The sequence below is a fragment of the Arachis stenosperma genome, chromosome 8 (assembly GCF_014773155.1).
Source record: "Arachis stenosperma cultivar V10309 chromosome 8, arast.V10309.gnm1.PFL2, whole genome shotgun sequence".
NCBI classification, from domain to species: domain Eukaryota; kingdom Viridiplantae; phylum Streptophyta; class Magnoliopsida; order Fabales; family Fabaceae; genus Arachis; species Arachis stenosperma.
In genome coordinates this window covers 1,943,690-1,962,473 of record NC_080384.1, presented here as the reverse complement: position 1 = coordinate 1,962,473, position 18,784 = coordinate 1,943,690, and the positions used below count along the sequence as shown (strand labels likewise).

The following is an 18,784-nucleotide window of genomic DNA, read 5'->3' as shown; positions in this document are numbered from 1 at the left end:
CTGGTCGTGCGAGTAATGCAACCGATGCCTAATGCCACAACCTGGAGGTTGTGCCCGATGAGGTGGTCTGACAGGTCATGGAATCGGTGGAGCCCGTGTGTGCGATGGTACTGGTAGCAGTGGTACTGGCGGCGATGGTGGTGGAGGATGTGAGTACACCTGAGAAGGATCGTATGGGCCAAGAGCATATGGTTGTGTTTGGTACTGAAGCTCTACGGGTGGATACTATGGTGGTACAGGTCCAAGGGCGTGCAGTCATCAATCGCTCGTAATCGATTGATGGGGGTGTCACACATTGAGAACCTGGGGGGAGATTGGTATCATACGAGGTGCTGGACTCCGGTGACCAGGAAGGAACCCACACCGAGGTAGATGTAGGAGCTAATGAAAAATGAGACTCCTGGGCGATACTCCGCTCTTTGCCTGTGCAGAAATGCTTCGCAAGACAATGCATGGTCTGCTGGTCTGTCGTGTGAATCAAGAATACCTTGTCGAACTGGATCTCCTTTATCATGGATCTATCATGACCACTCGTCGATGCACCCAGATCCACCCAACCAAGTGGGGAAGTAAAAGGATCATTTCGAACCTGATGCGTCTGTGAGACTGTAGGTGGTGGTGGTAGCGGTGGTGAGTCCTCCCTTCGGCTGGTATGTCACCATGGTCCTCCTATCTCGCATACTTTGCCTCCTCCTCAAACTCGACATCTAGTCACTCTCTATGAGGCTTGACCCGCTCCCTCCGAGGATCCACCGTTGCTCCACGGTCCCTCGCACCATTCTCCCTCCTAGTTGGCCTCCGAGTGTCTGCTCGAACCTCTCTGGCACGTCTACGACGATTAAGAACATCCTGGGGAAGGTCAAGCATGTCCTTGGGCTAACTGGCGGTAGACTGAACGTCATCCGGTAGTGTCGAAAGCTTGGGATCATCAAGTACGTCCTCACCAGAGAGATGTCTAACGTGGCAATCATGCTGATACCAGGCCCGGTACTCCTACATAGGCTGATAATCTGTGAAGCGCTGAATAGAGATCTTGTGACCCTCTCGCAATGTGCCTAGTCACATTCAAGTGGTTGATACCTCCGTTTTGTGTGTCCGTGCGTGCCATAAAATCCGAATATCTTATAAATATCAAGAAAAACGTTCGAGAAAGGGAGAAATGAAGGTAATGGATAAAGAAAGTGACAAAAAGGGCGTTGTGAACGAGTTACTTATATAGGCGCGTTTAAGTTTTATCTCGTTTACAGTATAACCGAAATAAGGTTGTGCATATTTCGTTTATATTGACACGTTTGTTGTTGCATGTATCACGTTTGCAAACATGTAAAAGACATATGCACAACCTTATTTTGTTTATACTGTAAACGAGATAAGGCAATATAAATCGATAAAAACACTACAAATTATTTATTTTATAATTAAAATATTTAATTTATTTATTTAAAAAATTCATTTATTTAGTGACTAATTTTTGTATACCAATAATATTTTTAAATGATTAATAAATACTTAAAGGTCAAGAAGAATGTTTTAAGAGTAGAGACTAACGAGAGGGAAAAAACTTATTTTAATTTATATTAATAAACATACTAAAGGAATGTAAATTATGGTAAATGAAGAAAAGTCAAGAAAAGCATTAAAGATGAAAATATTAAACTAAAAGTGAAAAATCATTAAATTTGTTGGGATGAAAAGTTTGGCTACTAATTTTATAAGAAAGAATAAGTAGTTTAAAAAAATCAAAATGTGTATTTGAAAGGAGTAGGAATTACAATTAGTAAGTTTGATATTTTTTTTTCTTAAATATCTCTTAATTCAGTAGGTTAAAAATTAATTTATCATAAATTAAAATTTTATTTAAAATTTTTTATTAATTAATATATTATTACATATACAAAATAATATTTAAACCTTTAGCACTTAGTTAAATAAGCGAATGAGTAAACTATTCCACAAATTTGATAATTATACTTTTGCGCAAAAGTATAAAACAATTTTCAGCACAGAAGGATCTAACAAAGTTGTAAACGTCATTAAGGCCTCAGCCCTCAAGGGAGGGGGAAAATAAAATAAAAAAGAAAAGGACTTTTGTCCCAATTCCCAAATAAATATTCTTACCTAAACATGCAACAAGTACCTAAACCTTTTAATCCCCCAGATTTTCATGAAGTTAATTAAGGAAAAGAAATTCTAGGAAATAAATTTAAAATAAAACAAATAAGCGGATAAATTTAAAGCTCAAGGATGATAGAGAGCAGAAAAACCCGATAACTTGATAAGGAGGAAGTTAAAGATATAAAATATAGAATATAAAATATGATCCTCCAATCATAGATACCAATATAGATTGCACAAAATTAAAAGAAATTATATCCAACATAGTCGCAAAAATATCAAATAAAAAACTTCTATTCATATTTGATTAAAAAAATTCTTTGCTAATATACATACCCATTAGTCAGAACAATTTCAACGTCACGCAGTTTTATATTACATGGTTTACAATACATTTATATTATTAGTAATGTTATTATTATTATATAATTAGTTGAAGATTAAAACTGTTACTTGTGCAACATTCCATTCCTTGGCTTATTTAAAGGTTCCGTGCACTCATTCTTTCATTTCATTGCAACTTCAACAAGAGTTGAAAATCAAATATCCTTTAAGTTTTGTGATTGTTAAGGATGTCTATGGAGTTTGTTTGTGTGTCTGAAGCTCCACCCAGGAAGATGTTTGTGGAGGAACTGAAGTCTGTGTCTATGAAGATGCATACAAGGGAGCATGCAACCTAAGCAACCTGAGGAGCGATCAGTTTCCAAATGGGACCCTACCATTGATGGATACCTCAAGTTTCTTGTGGAGATCATCCAACATGCTTTTTACCCTTCATGTTAGTTACAATCGTTATGATTCAAATTAAAAAATCATTCTTATAGTTTCCTTAGCAGGACCGATTATGATTATTACATGATTGAATCTCTTGATGTCCTTGTGCAGATGATGAATTCAGGAACATAGGGTTGGAAAGGTGTGCAAATTTGGCAAAAGATTTGAAGTGGTTCAAGGAAGAAGGTCATGCCATCCCAGAACCTTCTTCACCAGGTCTTAACTATGCCAAGTATCTCAAGGACGAGCAAGCCTTTATCTGCCACTTTTACAACATCTACTTCGCACATTCAGCCGGTGGAAGAATGATTGGGAAAAAGGTAACAGATCAGATACATGTAAAACTCCATTTATGTCAAAGTTGCAGATATCTCTGCATAGTTCTGTTATATTCTTGGTAATTAATCAATAGTACTGATGTAATGTTGTTTCACTTAGCCTTTGAAATTCAACCCAACCATGCTAGGTATACACAAAAAATAGCCACTAAATCAGTCACTCGTAGTCATATGAAATACAAAATGAGTGAAACTATACATGTAATTATACACAGATATACTGATTGATTTGGTGGATGATTTTTGATGTATATATAACATTTTTTATTTCATCTGTTGACAAAGGTTCAAATGATGTCACTTCCAGTTAATGACCAAACTGAAAGAAAAATGCTATTTATACACCAAATATTTTTTATATTCGTATAAAAATATGATTGTTACTAATTCATTTTGTATTTAAATTATTTTTTAATTAACAAACCAAAGAGAATATATGTTTGATTGTTAAGAAAATATTAGTGTCAAAACAGTGTATATTATAAAGGATGTAGACGTAGCAGACTAAAACTAAAATAAGAAAGAATAGACTAAACAAAATTCTGCATGTGTGTGGTATCCCACCACTGCAGAGTTGATCATTTTCATAACAGCAGCATATAAAGCTTTAGCGGATGTAATATTTTGTTACGTACCAGGAGAGAGAATGCTGAGTCAGCAGCAAAGGCAGCCAAAAAAAGAAAAGACTTGAAAAGGCCTAAGTTAGGAGATAAGAGGACTTTCGAAATTCCTCTGTTATCATTTTTCTATTTTATTGTAATTTCTGTATTTCCATTCAATGAATTCCAGCTGGAAGTATTTTGCCTAAAGAATAACTTGTTCAGTTTATTTTTGTTTTATCGAGTGGTGTGGAAACATTCTGTTGGTACCAGTTTTAACATAGTGCAAAGTGAGTCAACATCGGAAGTTGAAGGGAAGATGAGGAGTGGCGTGGAGGACGACTTGGATGCTGACTCCCGCAGCTTGTTGTAGAAGGAAACGGCCGTTTGCTCTCTCACCATAATAATAACAACCTACAATCTCATCACATTATAATTAAAGAACGAAAGGAATATAATTTAAAATAAAGGCAGATGTACCAAGTACCAACACAATATATAGAACTGTATTATAGACATATTTTTGTAAACAGTACTATTTACAGTTAGCTTTTTGTTATCAACCATCAATGATTTTAAAATATTTATCTAACCACAAAAAAAAAAGTTGTTACATTGGTATTTATTTTAATGGGAATTCAGAAATACAATAGAACAGTAAAAGATAATAGAGGAATTTCGAAAATCCTCTTCTCTCCTAGCCTAGCCCTTTTCAAATTTTTTTTTTTTGGTTGTCTTTGCTGCTGACTCAGCATTCTCTCTCTCCAGGTAAGTAACAATACCTTCCCCTTGAAGCATCACCTTGTCCTCAAGGTGGTCGGAAGGAAAGGCTTCTTGAATTGCAGCAGTATGATGACACTTGCAGCTCTTTCCGTTCACCTGCATGGGCCTCTTGGTTCATCCCTATGTCTCCTTCTGCCTCCTCTTCTGCATCTTCTCCTAGGAGTATGATTTGATAGTGCTTCATGGAGCACCTATGATCAGGTCCCCACTTCTCTCCACATCTGAAGCACAACTTTTTCCTCTGTCTCTCTGCCCACTCTCCGTTCGAGAGCCGCCGTGTGCCGCTGTTACAAGTCATCTGCGAATGAGAAGCGTTGCTGCCTCCGTTTGAACTGGTGGTAAGGCCTGTACGAGTAGGGGTGCCTCTATTTGTGTTGGATCCAATCTCGCCCCTCGATTCGCTGCCATCGTGGGTGTTGTACTTCGCTGAACTAGAATTTTTGAAAAATCCAAATCTAGCTCCCACCGAACCAGATCCACCTGATCCGCTCCCTTTCGGCAACCCCTCCACCCTCTTGCCGTTAGGGTCAACTCCAGTCTCCTTCCATGCTTGATTTCTCCATTCGATAGCCATGGCTCGATCCATTAAAGCTGGTAAATTATCAAACTGAGCCACCTCCAATTCTGCCTGAATTTTCTTTTTGAGTCCATTGACAAAGATGCACATGAGAGCCTCTATTCCCAGGTTTCTCTGCGTTCGTGCTGCAGCCTCAAACTCTCGCCTATACTGAGCGATGTCCTCCACCTGTTTCACCTCTAGTAACGGAGCCATGGGGTTGAGAGCAGCTCCAGGTTGAAAACGTTTCAATAAATCCTCCTTGAATCGTCTCCATGTCTGAAATGGTGTGTATTCTTCCCACCATTCGAACCAGGTGAGGGCCTCCCCTTCCAAAGCCATTGTTGCAAAATCCAGCCTCTGTGTCGGAACTACTCCGATTACCCTGAAGTAGCGTTCCATTCTAACCAACCAGCCATTCGGATCCTCCCCCGAGAATACCGGTAAGTCAATCTTTCGAATTGGTTCGAATCTCCTCTGCCCTTCGTCTCCTGCACCGTTCCCTTCTACCCTCTCGTCATCTTGCTCGTTCCTTCCACCGTCATTTCCTCCCCCGGTGTCGTTTGCACCAGTGCCTCCACCTTGGTGCTGTTGAGGTAGCAACTCCCTCATTTGTCTCAACATATTTGCTGAGAATGCCTCCAAGGATCGTTGTTGAGCTTCCTGTAACTCCTCAATCCGTTTCTCCACCGCCTCCAACCTTGACTCCATGGCAGCTCGCGTGGACATCATGCACACCCAGTGCTCTGATACCAGTTGTTACACTGGTATTTATTTTAATGAGAATTAAGAAATACAATAGAACAGTAAAAGATAATAGAATTTCGAGAGTCCTCTTCTCTCCTAGCCTAACCCTTTCCAAATCTTTTCCTTTTTTGGCTACCTTTGCTGCTGACTCAGCATTCTCTCTCTCTCCAGGTACGTAACATATTTCTATACATTTTAAATTTATCTCAAACTATAAACATCTGGCAGAAAAACTGAAAAAATATATGATAGTTTACCTGTTCTGTACTCAAGATTTTCTTGCATCTTAATCTTCACTAATGCAGGTAGCTGAAAAGTTGCTTAACAAGAAAGAGTTAGAGTTTTATAAATGGGATGTCAACCTTTCCCAGTTGTTACAGAACGTGAGGGACAAGCTGAACGAAGTTACTGAAGTAAGTTTCTTTAACTCTCGTAATCCTTTTACTACATTGCCGTGCAGTTTTTCTGATAGATTCCTTTGTGATTTTCTCAGGGATGGACTGAAGAAGAAACGGAGAAAACATTCAAGATGTCAGGCGAGGTTCTCCGTTTGATACTGTCACGATCATAGGCGCTGCTGCCATGATACCTCTGTAAATAATGTGTTCATTTATAAACTTTAGGGAAAGTCTAGGGGGCAGCAATTCTATTGAATTTTGGCAAGCATGTAACTAGCAGAGAAAGGTGAACTATTGGATGAAATTTCGCACTAATCTCATACCATCAAATCATCATTGATGGTTAGTCGATGGCTAACAATCACAAAAGTTGCTGCCCCCTAGCATTGCTCTAAACTTTATGCACTCTCGGAATAACAATGAAGGACACATCAGTGCACGCGGCTTCCATCTGGTGCGATTTGCAGAAAGTAAATACATGCAATGACTATCTTAAGGATTTAAATTCATATTATTGGCTGAGATCCATCTTCACCTCTAATAATATACCAATGAAATCAAAAAGCAACATGTAACTCAGATATTGGAGTTGTACTGTCATTATAATTATATAATTAAATATTTTCTGTCTGGTGCATTACTTTGAGAATGAGAACATTTTATGAAATGTATCTAACAACAATATCCTTTATATTATGATGATTGTGAAGTATATGCTATTAAATTTTCAATTCAAGCAGAGATAGGTTTGCTAACTATGCACATGAGGTTCTTTTTTATGATTAACTGAGTATCCCTTTGGTTGGAACCAACCAAACTGAAACTTGCTTAAAAATTCATTTAAAAGAAAAATAAACTTCTTCAAACTATTAGTCTACATTGAAAAGTGATTATCAAATATCAATTGAACATCTTCCAAATTGCATATACTAATTATACAGAACCTGAAGATTATTTAATCGACCAAGGAACAATCATGAACTCAAACAAAATCTTATTGTCACAGCTGCAGAGTACTATAACATTGATCACACATACAACAAAAAAGAAAATGAACAAACGGATTCCAACTTGCTTTTCTCTTCCTTTAGCCATAGGGAATCTTCAAAAATTCAATGTAGGCAATCTTCTAATCATCAAATGTGCTCATGAATCCACCAATGAAGCCAGCCCCATTACAATTTCCACACAAAATGTCCTTTTTACCCCTGCAAGAAACATGTATGTTTGATAGGATTCCATTGTAGCTAATCACAAACAAAGAAGAGATTTGCCATTATGTTTAATAGACTTGAACAAAGTATTATATTCTGAGTGCTTTTCGTACCCAAATTTTCAACAATGTTATGAAGAGGGGAAGGGAGAAGTATATTAGTCATGTCGGACAGGCAATCCATACCAACACAATTAGGTAACATTTGGAAGAGAGACTGAGACTAAGGTAGCGTTTGTTTTGAGGTATTGGGACGGAGACTGGAAGACTAAGACTCAGTATCATGTTTGTTGGCCCAAAAACTGGTACTAAAATTTCAGTCTCTGTCTCCAAAATTTCAGTGGGGACACAGGAGACTAAAATTTTTGGGGACGGAAACTGAAACTTTAATAACATTTTATATCTAAAATACCTCTATTTCAATTAATTAATTCAAACTTTACCTTTTGTGCAAATTAAATTAGAGCTTTATTCTTATTTCAGTTTCTGTCTCCCACTTTACACCAAACACAATACTGAAACTTATTTCAGTCTCTTTCTCAGTCTCCGACTCTTATTGCAGTATTGCTGAAATCGCATGATGCAAGCAAGATGTGGCAGCGACAATGATGTTTATACATACACTCAATATTTCTATTGGAAATTGATACATACAAGTACATAATGGCATAGCAAAAAAACAAATACCACAGAAAAAATAGCTCAGAACACATGCTCATACTGGAACATTTTGATCTAATTACCTGCATAGCCAACATAATCCACCAGCTTTATATTGTCCATTGAAGTGGTCTACCGAGTTAACTCCAGTGCCTTTGCATTGAGTGCATAAGATTGCACCTGATAGTAGAACAAAAGCATAATAAACCAGTGCAAAAGATTTATACATGAATGAAGATATATTTCTAATGGAACGCTGTCAAGAACAAACTTAAACATCTGCCAGCTCATCCTATCAAGAAATTAGAACTATCTGTTCTAATTGTGAGAAACCATGATTTATCATCAAGAATGATAAATATTCTGCACTAATACAAAAAGGAGAGGACTATCATTGGCAATGGATTACCAATACTATGTGAAGGTATGTCCAGGCTAATTAATTGCTTTGTCACATGGAGAATGAAATGATAAAGGCTGAGCCACTACCACATTTCCAAATGTACAAGATCCCTAATAGAACTAGCATACCATTGTCATTATTTGGTGCAGATTTCCATCACTATTGCCAAACACTTGTCGAGGAAAAGGGATGATAAATGGAACTAGCAATTGCTATATGAAACCAGATAAAGGTACTCATTAAGAAAACTATAAAAAAGTGGAAAACCAACATAGAAAGGCAATTAATCCAACATTTCCACTTACCATTTCCGTCACAGTCAGGACAAACAATGGTCTTTGTTTTTGTGGTGGTTTGACTGTTGTCTTCCGCAGCCTGTATTCAATCAAGCTCAGAAAGGAATTCAAGGTGCTTGCATTGCAATACACAATAAATAGAAAACTAGCGACGTTTGATACATGCTCTACCACATCAAATTTTTCAAGAAAAACTAAATATATACTCATGTCCTGAAGAATCAATTTATGAAATTCAAATGACCAAAATCGCTGAATAAGTTTTCTTTCTCCCAGCCAGTTAAATTTAATTATCACAAGATTGAATACTGATAAGCTCAGCTCCAATGGTCTCTCTCTGCTGCGAACAAATTATCATTTATGATATAAAACAAATGAAAAGACAAAGCATCATACTTTATAAATGGGATACTGAATTCAATCTCACCTTAACCTCCAAAGACTGAAATTTTCGAGCTTTAGCATTCTGGCATGCTTCTGTTATCGGAAAAGCTTTTCGACCGAATTTCCAGTAACTACTCCTATTTCAAGTAAAACGAAGTCGCATTCAATTACATAAACACAGAGAAAGTTAAAGGTACCTGGTCGGTTCGAGGACTTTAAGGAACAAATAGGAGCAAAACAAAGAGAGTGCGCCATTCAAAATCTCAAGGTCGAAGAAGGAGAGTGAGTTCTTCTCAGTTCTCAACTTCTTGGTGGCAACGAAAGAACAGAGTTGAAAGGCCCTCAAATTCGTGGGGTAAGGTAAAAGTTTATTCCTTTATTCCTTCAATGCCCTTGGGCATGTTCCAATTACCTGATTTACCTCCAAAGACGACAACTTTGATGACACAAAATGGTTGGCATAACGGTAATCACACTTCACCCCCACTTCGGTTTTGAGAAACACAAACAAATGGCGAGCACTCTGTTGTCCCTACACAGCTTTTTTCCGATCCATAGTAAGCATAATCCCTGGTTTGTTTTTCAAGATTTCATTTCCCTTTTCAGTTAAATGCAACCATGGAAACCGTTTAGTTGTTAACTCACTGGTTACTGCTTCACCCTTCTATGGCTCTTATGTTAATTTTCTTGCATGTAATTGAGATAACATGAACTATTGAATTCTAGCTGTGGTCTGTGGTGAATTTTCTTTCGTTGACAGCTTGGAAGGAGGGTGAAGAGTAGAACCAGATTATAGGATTCCAATTGTGCTACTTGGTAGATACTTGTTACTTCTTCTCATTCTTTATTTGTATGTGTTTTAAGCACATAATTTTATGGTGGATGGCATAACGAGTTGAATGTGCATATGTTCTTGGAAGCAAGGTGGATTAAAATCTAGAGGAATGAAATGGAAGCATATCTTGCAAACTACTTTTACCATTACTTAAATGAGACAATTCAATTTCTCCCTAGATTACTGTTTGACTCAAAATTGTACTATCAGGAGTTGCTGGTGGGTTTGCCTATACAGAGAATTTGGTACCTGCAGTTCCTGTGGCCTTCTTGGATTGCTTCTCTTGGTTCAGGTAACTATTATTTATCAGTAAATGGTGGTGTAATAAAGAGGGTCTCACAAACTTGCATAACGATATAAGTACTTTGTTTCAAAGAAGCTGTATCATTTTCTTAGCTGCTTTTTTACCACTCTGATTACTACAATATGTATCATCTTTTCCATTCCATTTTTGGCAGCTGACTTTTTCTTTTATTATTTGTCTTTCCCTCAGGCCACTAGAGTGAGATTCGTCTTTGGTGATGAGGCTCTGGTTTGTTGCCTTCTCGCCTCTCGCTTCTGTCAAAATCAAATAGCCATTCATTTTTAGTCAATATAATCATAATGTATAACTTAATCTGCATATTATTTCTGTGATCTTGTCTTCATCTAAATGTATTGTTGATGCTTTTTGATTTTGTAGTTTTAATTATGTATATATGAGTGAGAGAAAATTTATGGTTTAGGAAGTAAGGATAGGTGACCAGCTTGAGGAATCAGGAGAAAATGCATTTGTGGGAGGAAAAAACCGCTGGAAGTAAGAATCAAATTTATTGTATATACCAATTGGAGTTTCAGAGCAGTAGCATGAATGAAAACCCTGCTTTTATTTGCTGTTCAGGTACTCAACATTTATTAATTGGGAATTCTGGTGGCCTAACTTCCCTATTTTAGTCTACTTCAAGGAGACACAAACAAAGCCTGAGGGACAAATTCATTTCTTCCCAATAATCTTTGTAAGTATAATAAATATAGGAAATCATTTCCAGCTACTTAAATTTTATATTTATTTTCAGATTCAACATTTTCTTCATGTTTACTGTTTCTTGATGATTTATTGTGTATGACAAGCAGAATGGGAAGCAGCTTTATGATGTTATGGTCGAAAGAGCAGGACCTTCAAAAAGTAGTGGTCCAAAAGAATCCTAAAGAGCTAGCTGTGTGATTAGATCCTCAGGTATCAATCCCATATTCTGTATTTATTACCACAAAGCTGTAGTTACCAAATTGGTTTGCCACAACCCACAAGTTACATGGCACTTGTGAAAATGTAAAACATGTTATTTATCAACAGAATTTTTGTATATGTAGCATCTATGCCTGCACAAAATGGTATTTGATCATGACACCATAGAACAAAAGGGTTCTAAAATTTCCTAAGAGTAAATGTTTTTAAAATTAGGATGCCTCGGAAACCATAGAAATCTTATGGTGAGTATGGTCCTTGTAAAAAGGCTTCTGAAGATAAGAATATTGGTGTTTGTATTGCAGATATTAAGAGTTCCTGTTACTCCTGCACATTGCTCTCTGTTGATTCAAATTGCACACAAATTGAAGCTAAAGAATTCATTCAATGTTGACCAAGAAGATAAAATTCGTCCAATAATATTCTGGAGTCATGTTGGAACATATGTGGATACTTTCGGTTTCCATTGATATTGATCAATTGTATTTGGCTATTTGCCATCATAGAAGGTGTATCGAATAACGTACACAATACCTATGTATATAGATTCTGTTCTGTTGGCTGCTACAGATGATAGGTTCACTCTATAATTTATACGTCCATATTGTTTTATGACACCAAAAATGATATCATGAATTTTAATTTTTAAATCCTTTTCATAGACTGTATGAACCTGTTATAAATATATTAATGTACACAAGAATCACGAGAATTTCATGTCTAGAACATATTCCCTCCCAATTTCTACAGAGAGATATACTTTCGTGTGATATCAAGTAACTACCGAGTTTGCTGTTGGCGGCGTAGTTTTGCCTCCCATCTTAACTTCTTTCCATCAGCATCTCTAATCAAATTCACCATTCAAGAAGTAGCTTTTCCAGAAAAAGAGCAATGACTTGGTTTTCCATCAAGGTGCTGCTGCAAATCTGAAAACTAAAAATTACACAATCAATCATCTTACATCCTTCTTGGTGCAGTGTGCATCCGTGCCATGCTTGGTGCAATCATTATAACCCACACTACTTAGGAAGTCTCGGATCTCTTTGAAAGTGCTATTGCTGGCCTCTAACAAACGCTCGTCTTCCTCATATATGAGATATGGTGCTTGGCTTCCCTTTCTTGAGAGCAACTTTGTTGCTCCTTTGAGGACATGATATTCCCAGCCTTGGACATCTATTTTAAGCAGAAGCACTCGCTCCGATTCCGGAATCACTTCATCAAGAGGAACAGTCCTTACTTGAATTGCAACCTCTTCATTAGACTTGAATGCCAACTTTGCACCTGTGGCAGAGATAGCACTGTTGTCCAGCCTACCAACCAACTGATGAATCAAGTAAAAGAAAATTTGATCTCATCAGAACTCGCAATCTATTTCAACATAAACTAATGACTATAACTGAAATATCACTCATTGCTTCCTATGACTAAACTAGAAGCAACCCTGAGACATCACCATTAATTATGATTACATAAGACATAGGATTAACATGTAAAACTTCACAGTTGCATTTTCAATTTCCATTAGTAATTAGTGTAGTTACTAAGCTCAAACTAACTCCTGATATACATTAACCACTCTAATTACTTTACACTTTTAGAGAGAGAATGCGACACAATTGAGCTCTTAAATTATCCTCATTAGCTGCAATTTCCTACTCTACTCTCCAAAATTCACCCTACACCTAAAGGATTATTTTCTGAGCTATTATATTAGTATCAGCCTTCAACAATTATAGCTCAAGTAAACAACTAAACAAATAAATCAACGCCAAATACAGGAACCAAAATTGAATTCAAGCAACAAAATTACATTTAAAAATAAAATAGCACCTTGTGAACCGTAACGTTACCAAGCCGATCAGAAGCGGCAGCCTCAAACAACGTAACCAAATTGGTCACCCTGTTGAAGAAAATCCCTTCACAGATCTTCTGCAAGTTCTCAAAGATGGGCTCGAAGGCCAAGACCGGGAAGCCCATAGCCGAAGCGGCGAAGGTGGCCATGCCGACATTGGCACCCACGTCGACGAAAAAGCCGTCTCTCCCTTCGGTCTTGGCCTTCTCCAGAATGTCCTGAACCGTCACGGATATGTCGGGCTTCCGAAAGGGCTTACCTTTGAGGATCCTGACGATGTTCTTGTGGGGCTTATCGGGAAGGGTTCCAAAATCGGAGAGTGAGAAGAGGAATGGGTAGCGAACCCCTTCGACGGTGCTAGCGATAACAGGGTGGGCCTGTGGGGAATTGAAGCAGTCAAAGGGGGAGATTGCATGGAACGAGAGGCGATTGTTGAGGGCGAAGTAGTTAGGGTTAGGGTTAGGGCTGGAGGGGCGAGAAGAGGAGAGGAAGATGAAGATGAGGATGAGTGTGGAGGAGAAGAGTAAAAAGAGGAACTTTGGGGAGAGTAGCCTCGTGGGTTTGTCTCTTTTCCAGGCATTTGGCATTGGAAACGAGAATGGATATAATTCAGGTTCGTGAAAGATGGGATCTTTTAGATTTCAATCTGCGAACGGGAGAATGTGATAGTTTCAACCTGATCAATGATGACTCAGTGAGTAGTGAAGAAGAACAAGAGTGTCAGCAAAATACAGGATCCAAATCTTTTTTTTTTTGGTGGGTATTAAGTAAGTAAATGACAATTAGGCTGCGTTTATTTCAGGAGATAGAGATAGGGATACGGGAACATAAAATTGTGTTTGTGTTTAACAGATGAAATATAGATAGATATATTATATCTAAATATATTTAACTTAATTTAGATAATTAGTATATTGATGCACATATATTTGTGGTTTGAAATAAGGATTTACACTTTTACCAATGCTAAAATGGGGTAGGTAGACATAAATAAGTGAACAAAGGACTTCCGGCGAAACGGCATACCTATAAGGACTTCTCATAAATTACAATTTAAACAAGACATAAACTAAATCCACAATCTTTTTTTTTTTTGTTTCCCACGATATCCCCCAACCTGACACTTGTTTAAGCGGACTAGTGAGCTAACCACTAGACCAACCCAATTTGGTTTATTTTTTGGTATTGTATTTGGCTAAATATCTCTATTTCTCTTAGCCCAATTTGAATGAAATTTAGTAATGCTTTGAAGAGAGTCCACGATTGAATTTTCAGATTGTTTGGATTGGGCCCAACATGTTATGTGATTCATTTTTTGGGTTAAAAAGGAAACTGGCAAAAGAAATCTTCACACCAATAACAAAAAAAAAAGTTTTTAATGTTAGGTACTACATACTAAAATGGCAGATGCACGCTTGTTTCTACACCCACTAGGTGAGATACCAATAATTATCTGAAAATCTTAACTACTATTACTCTTAATTAGACAGATGCTTTAAGATCACATCATCAAAATTGCTTATAGGCCACATAAAAAGAACGGGATAGCCCTTTTTTTATGGGATGAAAAAAATAACATCCTAACATTTAATCCCTCAAAAGTTTTCTGAAAACCATTCTTATGTTTTCATATCAACAACATTGACTCCTGCATCCTTCCATATAAATATAAACATGAAATACATACAGATGTTTGTGAGGCAGATGCTGATGCTGATTGTGATGCTGAAACAGCCAAAGTATTCTTCAAGCTGAGACTAGGAGTAGCCTACCAGAAAACAAAACAAATCAGGAGTTCCAAAAGGAATTGTTCTTACAAGTTAAAGAGAATGTTATAGGAACCTAGGGTCAAAATAACCAATAAAAACAGGATAACTCAGTGCATTAGACTCCCACAATTAAGAGGTTCATGGAGGGTATCTTGTAAAGAGTTAACCACTTCTGAAATTAAAATCCGCATCACCCATCAATTAAATGTTAGACTTCTATAATACATTACCATCATAAACTGCATAGCCCAGCAAGGAATCCAGCAAAATTTGCCAACGTGAAAAATTAATCAATGACCCAATGTGGTAAATTGAATCTACATATGCTTCAATATGTATTACTAAATGATCCCTTGTATACTTGCAACAAAACAATCGTGAGCAAACAAATACCTTAGATAGGCCAGGGGGGATTGTAACAAGATCTTCAAGAGTCTCCACCTTATCTAAAGGCAATGAGCTGTATAGTTCATCAACATCGCTGAATTCATCAAAGTCCTCCTGCAGAAAAATGAAAAATAGAACAAACAGAAAAGTTGCAATAAGTCGTTCACTATTGCAAATTGTCAAGCACTATGGTATGATATGTTCAGGTGGTTAAGTTTGAAGGGAAACAAAAGGTTAGGTTTTCATTGATACAGCAACAAACACAACAAACAACTACTAGAAATGATAACCATCTGTGTGTGTATGTATGTATATGAGTGTCTTTCCTCAAACAAGTTCAAAATTAAACACCAGGAAGTAAAACACAGCACAAAAAGAAAAGATATTTGATTACCCTTTAAGGTCAAGAGTCAAGACAGAGAAGCATACTCAATAATTCAGCAGAGGAAAAAGTAAGTTACCTAATAATGAAGAAGATATGAACCTTGAGTGCAGAATTCTACAAAATTGAGTTAAATATAGTTGGATATCACAAACTGCAACATACTACACAAACTGCAACATAATCACTCATATTTCAACAACTCATGACAAAATTGAGTAGCAAAACATATCAACTTCAGAAGAAAAAACACACAATTTGAATAACACCTTTACACTACTTGAGTTGCTTCCTTTTGCTTGAGAAATAAAGAGAACTAAATAGAAGTAAGCAAAACAAAGCAAACATAGTTCAATTATTGCCTCATAAACTAGTTCCCAAACTGCAAAACAAAATGGTTCTAAGTGCCTAAGAAGCAAGTCCAAAATCAAAGAAACAGCTCAACCAGTGTCCAATACACACATCAAAATAACAAAAAAGTGGTGAATTTTTTCTCAAAGAAAAAATCTTCTTTTACATATAAACCACGACCATCCATAATCAATTTTGTTCTTACTCTTACCAAGTTTTCATTTTCCAGAACCACAGTCCACGTATTAATAGAAGCAATAGCAAAAGGAAAAAAGAGTAAGTCACATAAAAAAATTTTGGATGACTAGACTAATACTTTTTCTTTGTTTTTACTTTACATTTGAATTAATATTAGCCAATTATCTTCTATTTTACACTAAAACTATTACTCCTAACATTTTTTGAAATGATTAATCAATTTGAGCCATTGAACATGCAGGCAACTTGGTTGTAATTGTAGTTCTACTACTATAGATAATTATTATATGCTAAATAAAGTAACTATTTAACTAGGCAAAAGAGGCGGATAAACTAATAGTTTGAATAATGAGATGCCAGCCTTACAAGGCACACAAACATCAATCAATAATAATGAATAAAAGTTCAGTGAGCTCTCTGTCTGTATTAGCACACAAATAATTCAAATCACTTCCACACTAAAAACACCCTCTTTCCTTATCCATTATAGGTCTGTATTATAACTTAGGAGAACTTTTTTCCTTTTTTTAAGGGAATATGAAGATGGGTTAGCCAATAATTTTGATATTTGTGAAAAGGAAATACGGGCATACACTGAACTTTCAAACACAGTATCGAAATGAAGCTAAATTTCATGTGTTGCATGAGCGTGATCCACACAAGTTGCTTGCTTGCCCTGTAACTGAAGGCAAGGCCGCAACCGGTAAGCAAGAGTCTAATCCCAGTCAACAACACATCGATGGCAAGGTTTTTCTTCTATTCCAAGGTTTTTCTGAGATCTGAGATCTGAGATCAGAGATCAAAGAAACACCTTAATAGAAGTAAGCAATAGAAGATCTGAGTTCAGAGAGAGAGAGAGAGAAACACCTTAATAGAAGTAAGCGAAAGAAGACCTGAGATCGTCGTCAATCACCCCCGCACCAACGTCAATCCAATGCTTTAACGGAAGAGCCAAAAATCCCTAACAGAGCTGCAGAGAAACAAAAACCCCAAAAATCAGCACCAAAAGCAATTTTGAAATCCTAACCCAAACAAAAACAAAGAAATCGGTGCCTTCTGGAATCGAAATGCTGAGGTCAGTAGCCACCAGAGCCTTGCCTCTCGCCGGAATCTTCGTCTCCACAGCACAAAAGAAAAAACAAAATAAAACAGCATCAGTTTCGATTTCGGCTTCTCTATGTACGAAAACAGCATTTCGGTTTCGGTTTCAGTTTAACTTGAGAAGGAGAGGTACCTGGAGAGATCGTAACCGGCGAAGAGAGGAGAAGCCCTAGAAGGAAGAAGGCGTTGTCGGAGAGCTTCTTTACACTTGAGGAAATGAGAGTGTTGTATGTTCAGAGAGGATAGAAGGAAGAACGGCGTTGAATGAACCAGGGATTGCAATTTTTCTCTTTTTATATGTGTTTGAAAACGGCGGTTAAAAACCGCCATAATCACCAGAACCGCCAAAATATATAAAGCCATCTACGGCAGCAGAAAAAATTGCCATAATAACTCGATAATATGGCGGTTCTTTAAAACCGCCTTAATCTCCATGCCATTTTAACCTTTTTTTTGTAGTGATTGATCTTATTGTTTTCGATCTTCCTATTTTCGTTTTCTTGAATTATTCTTTATTTTTTTATCACTTGATAATTTAAAAAAAAATAAAGAAAAAAAAAAAGATAGCCAAAAACAAAGGTTAGAAATCTAAAACAACAATATCATTTCTCAGCATTATTATTATTAATATGAATTTTATTATTTCTTTTCTAATATTCTTTAATACAAACTTCGTTTCTTTTTCTTAATTATTATTAATACTTTTATTCTTTTTTTCTCTAATTATAAATTTTTTTATAATAATTTTTTGATAGGATATTTTTTTGGTCTAATAAATTTTTTTCTCTATTTTTTGTCAAAAATAATTTATATTAGAAAAAGAAAGATACAAATTAAATTTTAAAATTCAAATTTAAATAAGATGTGCAAATGATAACTATTATTCATTTGGTCGATTTAAATACTTTATATTATCATCGTTGAAAATTTTAAATACTATTATAAAATTCTAGAAATTTTTATTTTATTGTTCTTAAATTATATATTATACCGTATATTTGAAGAGTTTCATCTTTTTTTAAAATAAGTGTGACATTATATATTTTTTTAGATACAATAAATGAATAATAAAGTTAAAGTGAGTTACAAAATTGATTATATAATAAGATACAAATTTTTAGAATTTCTAGCACAATTAACAAATTTTTAGTTTCAAAATAAATGTTTACTCTATTTTTTATCTTTTATTTGATTTTTTTATAATTTTTTATTGTTTTAATTAATTATAATTGTAATAATTTATCATAAATTTGTATTTTGTAGAAAAAATTTATCAATCATAAATTATAGAAGATTTAACCAAAAAATTTTAAAAATATTAATTAATCACAAAATAAAAAATTATGAATTGTATTTTAATTATGTTGTAAAATACAAATTGGGAATATCTAAAATTATTTTTTTACCATTAATGTTAA

The 18,784-nt window shown here is 35.9% G+C and overlaps 1 protein-coding gene and 3 pseudogenes across 4 annotated transcripts; 2 read left to right on the top strand and 2 right to left on the bottom strand.

Annotated features, from left to right (window-relative positions):
* Positions 1–2,655: 2,655 nt before the first annotated feature.
* LOC130944459 (heme oxygenase 1, chloroplastic-like) lies at positions 2,656–6,483 on the top strand (annotated as a pseudogene).
* Positions 6,484–7,220: 737 nt separating this feature from the next.
* On the bottom strand, positions 7,221–10,137 carry LOC130943845 (protein BUNDLE SHEATH DEFECTIVE 2, chloroplastic-like; annotated as a pseudogene).
* On the top strand, positions 9,737–11,867 carry LOC130943846 (uncharacterized; annotated as a pseudogene).
* An 83-nt stretch (positions 11,868–11,950) lies between these two features.
* On the bottom strand, positions 11,951–17,234 carry LOC130943844 (uncharacterized). Of its 4 annotated transcripts, none has more exons than XM_057871889.1 (6): positions 17,133–17,234; positions 15,796–15,889; positions 15,341–15,448; positions 14,866–14,946; positions 13,157–13,854; positions 11,951–12,647 (listed from the first exon to the last, which is right to left on the bottom strand). In XM_057871889.1, the coding sequence occupies exons 5-6, from the start codon at positions 13,763–13,765 to the stop codon at positions 12,279–12,281; spliced, it is 978 nt and encodes a 325-aa protein (XP_057727872.1). In that variant the 5' UTR covers positions 13,766–13,854; positions 14,866–14,946; positions 15,341–15,448; positions 15,796–15,889; positions 17,133–17,234; the 3' UTR covers positions 11,951–12,278. The 4 variants fall into 4 exon arrangements, with proteins under 4 accessions (XP_057727872.1, XP_057727870.1, XP_057727869.1 ...); XM_057871887.1 differs by having other exon boundaries at positions 15,796–15,833; XM_057871886.1 differs by lacking the exon at positions 15,796–15,889.
* Positions 17,235–18,784: the final 1,550 nt, after the last annotated feature.